The sequence below is a fragment of the Lathyrus oleraceus genome, chromosome 7 (assembly GCF_024323335.1).
Source record: "Lathyrus oleraceus cultivar Zhongwan6 chromosome 7, CAAS_Psat_ZW6_1.0, whole genome shotgun sequence".
NCBI classification, from domain to species: domain Eukaryota; kingdom Viridiplantae; phylum Streptophyta; class Magnoliopsida; order Fabales; family Fabaceae; genus Lathyrus; species Lathyrus oleraceus.
Window position 1 is genome coordinate 132602476 of NC_066585.1, and position 7426 is coordinate 132609901.

The 7426-nt window shown below is 33.5% G+C and overlaps 1 protein-coding gene across 3 annotated transcripts; it reads left to right on the forward strand.

The window, feature by feature from the left end:
- The first annotated feature begins 612 nt into the window (after positions 1-612).
- Positions 613-3696, forward strand: LOC127106570 (squamosa promoter-binding-like protein 2). 3 transcript variants are annotated; one of them, XM_051043852.1, is made up of 5 exons: positions 613-779; positions 1086-1769; positions 1976-2115; positions 2619-2834; positions 2977-3696. In XM_051043852.1, the coding sequence occupies exons 2-5, from the start codon at positions 1120-1122 to the stop codon at positions 3306-3308; spliced, it is 1338 nt and encodes a 445-aa protein (XP_050899809.1). In that variant the 5' UTR covers positions 613-779; positions 1086-1119; the 3' UTR covers positions 3309-3696. The 3 variants fall into 3 exon arrangements, with proteins under 3 accessions (XP_050899809.1, XP_050899810.1, XP_050899811.1); XM_051043853.1 differs by lacking the exon at positions 613-779 and adding an exon at positions 786-924; XM_051043854.1 differs by lacking the exon at positions 613-779 and having other exon boundaries at positions 952-1769.
- The last annotated feature ends 3730 nt before the right edge of the window (positions 3697-7426 follow it).

Sequence of the window (7426 nt, forward strand, 5' to 3'; positions counted from 1 at the left end):
GAAATGCCAGAAAAAATGCAAAGTACCTTAAAACGATGCAGAAACTTCACTGTGTATTGATGGAAACACAATAACTTAGGTGAGAAGACAATGACTAACACTCATAATTCTTTTTTAGGTTTGCAGGAGTGGGGGAGTGGAACAGTCAAAGGTTTATCTTTTGATTACCTAATTTTATTTAATTTTTTATTCTGATTTAATTTCATATATTATTTATTTGAAAATAAAAAAAAATGAAAAAAAAATCTCAAATTAATAAAAATTTAAATAAAAATAAAAATAATAGTCAATGTATCCTTGTGATTTCACATATTCAGTTGACGAAATTCACGAAAGGATAAAAAACACTCTAGAAAGACTAAGGAGAAAATGTATTTTTTTATCATAATTTTTTTCAAATTAACCTATATGACAAAAGAAAATGAGTATTAACCCTAGATTTTAGATCCCGTCTTTTATTTATTTATTCAATAATATACCTTTAATAATAATAATAATAATAATAATAATAATAATAATAATAATAGCTCAGTTTTAATTTAAGAAGAAAATAAAATTGTTATTAAGAACGAGTTAGAAAGAAACATAAGAATAAAGCTAAAATGGAATGAAATGCAAATAATGCGGTGTGTGGGCTATGGTGGAGAGAGATAAGAAGCTTTGTCGTTTCTGCGTCCACCTGTCCACTGTCACTGTTCCTGTCTCTCTGCTTCTCTGCTCATTCCAAATGGAACGCCTCTTTTCCGTTCAATTATCATCATTATAACAAACACTCTCTAGTACGTTTCTCTTTCTCTCTTTCTTTTTCAATTTCATACCTAGCTTTATCTTGCAACTCTTGCATTTCATTCCATACCATTTTTCTCCTTTCAAATTACTAATATTGTTGATTTTTTTCTTAAATTACTAGGTTCACTTTTTTAGGTATATTCTTAAAGCCTTTTGCATTTTTCTAATAATTGATGCAGTTTATAAGTGGTTTCATTTCTTACTTGTTAAAATGTCTATAAAAGCTTAGTATACTTTTTATTGTTTATAGAAAAGCTACTAACAATAACATTCTCATTTTGATTTTTACTTTGCAGATTACTTTCCCTAACTATTATCTAAGCTTTTCTGATGAAGTTGAATGCAAAATCTCTTTCTTCACGGTGGGAATGGGATAACCTATCCTTTTTCAATACAAAAGAAATTCAAAATTCAAAATCACAACCACCGAATCGGAGTATCGAATTAGATCGAGAAAACAATGTCGAGTTGTTCGATACGCCCAATGGAAGTGGTTGCTCTGGGTCTGAGTTAATTCATAATTCATGTTCAATTGGTTCATCATCAAATAGGGATAAGGATAATAGCAAAACATGTATATTTGCTTTTGAAAATTCCCATGATTTCAATGATAAAATAGAATTATCTAGAGAAGATCCAATGGAAAGTTCTAATGCACCGGAGCTTTCTTCTGTATCTGGTGAACCATTGCTCACTCTAAAACTCGGTAAACGGATGTACTTTGAGGATTTATGCCCAGAAAGTGATCCCAAAAACTTATCTTTTTTTGGGGATTCCATGTCAAATTTAAGTATTGGAAAGAAATGTAAGTCAATTGGTCGGAACTTACAATGTTCGCATTGTCAAGTTGAAGGTTGTGGCCTTGACCTTTCATCGGAGAAAGATTATTATCGCAAACATAGAGTTTGTGAAAGTCATTCAAAATCTCCTAAAGTGGTGATAGCTGGTTTGGAACGTCGATTTTGCCAGCAATGTAGCAGGTAAAAGCTCCTTAAACAAATGTATGATTGTTTGGATATAATTGACATAGGAAATAATAGTTTGTTTTTGTTGTAATGATGAATTCTCATTAGCACTTGATTAAAAGCTGAGCATTACTCAATCTGATTTAGCTTCTTGTTTTTTATGGCTGATGTTTGAATTGAATACTTTGCTTCAAAATTTATCTTTGCTTGTAATGTTGAAGGTTCCATGCTCTTTTTGAGTTCGATGAAAAAAAGAGAAGCTGTAGACGACGTCTTTCGCATCACAATGCAAAGCGCCGCAAACCTCGTCCGCTTGATATTGTCCAATCAAGTCAATCGGCTCTGTCTTCTTCACGATGTGGTAATACTAATTTTTCTTTAGTTTTGCAGTTTATCTCAATTTTTGTTTGTTATTTGTTTTTGGTTGTTAAAGCTGAAAAAAAAAAGAAATCTAGAAATTTAAGACCAAGCTATGCAAGCTTAAGTTGACTATAAACTTTGGTGAGTGAAAAGTGTTTGAAAAATTGAAATTCTTTAACATGATTTTGTTTGTTGTCCTGCTTAGTTACAGAACAATACAAATCATTATCGTGATTGTTTGCATTTAGACTTGAGCGTGCGTGAGCATGATGTTTCTAAGCCTTAGTCTTTACTAACTAGATTTGTATGAGTATGACATTCTTAAAATTCCGACATAGTCATAATACAACTTCAACTTTTGCTGTTGGTCAAAACATAGATCAAAGAACAACCAATTCTAATTGTTTTCTAGGTTAATTATAGTTATAACCGCGAGGTATTCATTTCAGGATGATGCATATTTCACTGTTGTCTTTTATCTTTTAACATATTTTGGTTCCGCAGATGGAGAGCAACAGATAAGTCCATTTTCGTATTCAAAGACTGCTACAAACTTGGCCTTGCAAAACATAGACAACAACATGCTCCTCCAAACAAAAGATTTTCTCTTGAAGCCTGCAAACGATAACGTTGATGCACCGAGTTCTGTCACCATGCTTTCTGACGATTCTAATGTCAATTTTACATCCAAAGTCATTGCAACCAAGAGTATCAATCCAGGTAGTTTCATATCTTAATAATTGAGCCTTGTGATTTTGTAATAAGTTTAGATTGTTACGTTTATCATGTTAACATAATCTATTTATTTTAGCCATATTGGTTGCTAACATACTCTATTCATTTGGTGGAATACCGCTTGCAGGTGTAGAAGATTTCATTACCTTTTCTGATACAAATGCAACACAAGACTTTACTTGTGCTCTCTCTCTTCTGTCAACCAATCCGTGGGATTCATATGCGACTCAATCTATTTCTCTAGAACATTCTAATCGCACAAGCACTTGTTTTCAAGCCATAACACATGCAATGAGTCAGGGCACGCCGCTTGCTTCATCAGAATATATTAGTGAACATGATCAACATGTCAATTCCAGCGTGTGGATCTCAAACTCAAACTGTGAAGAAAGTATTCACTTTCAAGAATTTCAACTGTCGAGAGAACCTTATGAATCTGGTTTTCACCCGTTGGACTAAAACGAATGTTCTTACCCCAAATAGTTTCAATCTAACAACGTTACAGACAAGGTAGATTTCATCTCATGATTTCTGATATGTTGGACTAATAACAAAATGGGAAGCCGTTCTGGAAATATTTTTGCCTGGTTAACTGCATTTTCAGATTGCCGGAGCTTAATATGATCACATCAAAAGTCATTTTCTGTCATTTTAGAGCTCATTTGGATTTTATTTTCATTATTATGATTTAAATCTTAATGACAAAAATATCATATTTCTGTATTAAAACTTTTGTATGATCAATAGAAGAATTTTTGTATGATCAACCGTAGTTTTTCTGTCCGTTTCCATACAGTTTTGAAAACAGGAAATAAGATGAAAATGGGATGATATTTTTATAATTCCATCTGAAAATATGTTTTCTGATCTGTTATTTATTTAATCTTAATATTCGTTCGTTATGTTCTAATGGCAATTCTAGCCCCTTGTTAAAAATAAATAAATAAAAAATTAGTATTTTTTTTTTAATTTCATAAAAAACAATTTTCAAATTAAAAAAAAATTAAGTTAAAAAACGGGCCAAATATCAATTAGGATTTAATTTATTTTAGTATATGTTGACTCTAGGTCAATTGCTAAAAGAAAACGTACTGAAATAATTAGAGAAATCAAAACGAATGGTGTGTATAGCCTAACCTTTTTGATAGAGTGAGTTGAGGTTTTAAACCTATCACTATTAGATGGTTCGTCCGTCTAAACAAAAAAATATTTCTTTTACATTTCATTTTTAGTTATAAGTTACAATACATTTTCTAATTTTATCTTAAACAGATTAAAGAAAAAAATCATTTAATTTTATGATTTTAGCCTTACGTGTTTAATAATCTGTCAATTGGTGCACTCGTGACTTTTTATTTTAGATTTCTTGTTGTCTTATTAGAGGTTTATAGATAATATGAAATATATATGTTTGAATGATACTTTTCATATATTAAGTAAACTCATTAGTTACATCTATTTGTTTATCATTTTGTCATATTGTCTTTATGCTTATTTAGTTTACACTTTTTATAATTTTTGGTAAATATTTTGTGGTATCGGGATCGAATTCTAGTTTCGCGAAAGTTAATTTAATAATTCGATAGTAGTCGAAGATGTACATGTTGTAGTCGAAGTCTATTTTTGCATGCAGTTATATTTGTTAACTTGTTGTTTAAGTTAACATGTCTAATTAAGTCAATTGTTTAGTCTGTTAGTTGAAAGTTAGGGTTTAGTTTTCTTATAAATAATATACTAATCACCACTTTTCCATCCATCCCTGATAATCCTAATCAGAGGGAGATAATGGTGTGATTGAGATTCAATTGTAAACATTGTTCCCTAATGTATAATTGAATCAAGAATCCAGTTTTAAACCACTTTGATTGTTCTTTCTATTCTCTTCTCTCTTTTCGTTTACTTTGTGGTTTTTCTTGTTAATCATGAACTGATCATACTCTATTTTCTGAGCATCACTTTCATAACAAGTTGGTGTGGTGAGCATGGAGGAGAAGATGCCATCAACAAAGTATGAGATTGAGAAATTCACCGATGTGAATGATTTCGGTTTGTGGGTCTTGAAGATGCAAGCCCTATTGGTTCAACAGAGTTTGTTAGAAGCGTTGAAGGGATAAGAGAAGATGGATGTTTCCCTAATGGAGAAGGAGAATTAGACGATGATCGAGAAAACTCACAGTGTCATCATATTGAGCCTTGGTGATAAGGTTCTCCAGCAAGTCTCGAAGGAGAAAACAACAACGCGTATGCGGAGCAAACTCAAGGGATTATATATGACCAAATCTTTGGTCAATCACCTCTACCTGAAGCAAGCTTTGTATTCACTCAAGATGGGTGAAGACAAAGTCTTGGCTGAGCAGCTGGATATATTCAAGAAGTTGATTCTTGATCTTGAGAATATCGAGGTCAAGATTGATGATGAAGATCAAACATTGTTGTTGTTGTTGTTGTGTGCTTTACCTAAGTCTCATGCTCATTTCAAAGAAATTCTCTTGTATGGAAGAGATACGTTGACTTTTGAATAAGTTCAATCAACCTTGTACTCTAAGGATTTGAACAAACAAAAGGAGCACAAGCCATTTTCCGCTGGTGAAGGTTTGTCCGTTAATGAGAAATTCTTGAAGAAAGATGGTAGGTTTGAGAAAAAGAAGAGTAAAGTTCTACAAAATTCTTATGGTAGAAATGCATCTGCTATTAGGTGTTATCATTGTATGAAGGAGGATCATATAAGAAAGATGTTCCCTAAATGTTTGAATAATTATGGTGGAAAGGATAATGATAATGCGACAATTGTGAAAGATGGTTATGAATCATTTGATGTCCTGGTGGTTTTAAGCAACGACTCTAGCCGGGAATGGATTATGGATTCATGTTGTACTTGGCACATGAGTCCAAATAAAGACGTGTTTGAGGAATTATGTGATCGAAATGATGGATCAATGTTGCTGGGAAATAATAGAGCTTTCAAGATTACATAAATTGGATATGTGAGATTCAAGCTCCATGATGAGTCAACAAGGCTATTGACTGATGTCAGGTATGTACCTAATCTTAAGAGAATTTGATTTCTCTTGGTGAATTCGACAAGAAAGGGTATGTTTTCAAAGGAAATCAAGGTATCCTAAGAGTAATGAATGGGTCGAACGAAGTCTTGAGAGGCATCAAAAGGCAATGCTTGTATACCCTTCAGTCTGATGTTGTAAGTGTTTAAGCAGATGTGGCATCCAGAAAACCTGTGTAAAAAACTGAGCTATGGCATAAGAGACTTGGCCATGTCGGTGAAAGAGGTCTGGTCGAGTTTTCGAAACAAAATCTGCTATGTGGTGACAAGGTCGAAAAACTGGATTTTTGTGAACCTTGTGTATTTGGTAAATCCTGTAGGGTGAAGTTTAACAAAGGTAAACAAAGAATACATGGATCCCTTGATTATATCCATGTTGATCTTTGGGGGCCTGTAAGGAATCCCTCACACTTAGGTGCAATATATTTTCTATTTATAGTAGATGATTACTCACGAAAGTTATAGGTATTCATTCAAAAAGTTAAGGATGAGATTTTTGAAAATTCCAAAATTGGAAGACCCTGGCCGAAAACCAAACTAGCAGGAAGGTCAAGAGGTTGAGGACGGACAATAGTCTCGAATTTTTCAATGAGGCTCTCGACATCTATTATATTGCGTCTGATATTGCACGACACATAACTACTGTAGGCACTCCCCAACAAAATGGTTTGGCTGAAAGGTTTAATGGAACCATTCTGGAAAGGGTGATGTACATGTTGGTTAGTGCGAGATTAAATAAGGTTTTTGGGGCAGAGGCAGTCATGACTACAACTTACCCGATAAATAGACGCCCCTCAACTTCCGTGAGGATAAAAACACCTGAAGAAGTCTGGTCGAATCATCCACCTAATCTAAACAAACTTAGAGTATTTAGATGCTTAGTCTATGTTCACATTAGGAAAAACAAGGTCGAACTGAGAGCTCTAAGATGTATGTTTCTTGGATACCCTGAATGAGTCAAAGCTTATAGACTATGGTGCCTGGAGCCAGGTCATAGGAGGTATATCACGAATAGAGATGTAGTTTTCAATGAAGCCGAGATGGATTTCAAGAAAATTGATGATGCTGGTCAAAATACATATATCTCTAAATAAGAGCTAGAACAAGAAGAGATTCCTGTTAAGGTGGGTCATAGTGATGATGAATTGTATAACTTAAATGAAGTCGAGGAAGATGCACAAGCTGTTGAGGAAAATGAGGAGATTGAAAATGACTATCTACTGGAAAGAGACAGGTCGAGAAGAGTTAACAAGCCATTTCAGAGACTTGGTTATGCAAATCTCATAGCTTTTTCCTTAATTTCTGTAAGTGAGGTCCTTGATGAAGAACCTTGAGATTACAACGAAGCTGTAAGGAGTCGAAATAAGACTGAATGGCTTAAATTCATGGATGATGAGATGAAATCTGAAGGAGAATTGCCATCCAAGGCGCAGCGGAATTTAAAATTTTCTCCATTTAGTGATCCTTACGAATGGGCATGATCAGTGATAGAATCGTTACCTCTTGTGGCGATTCAAAC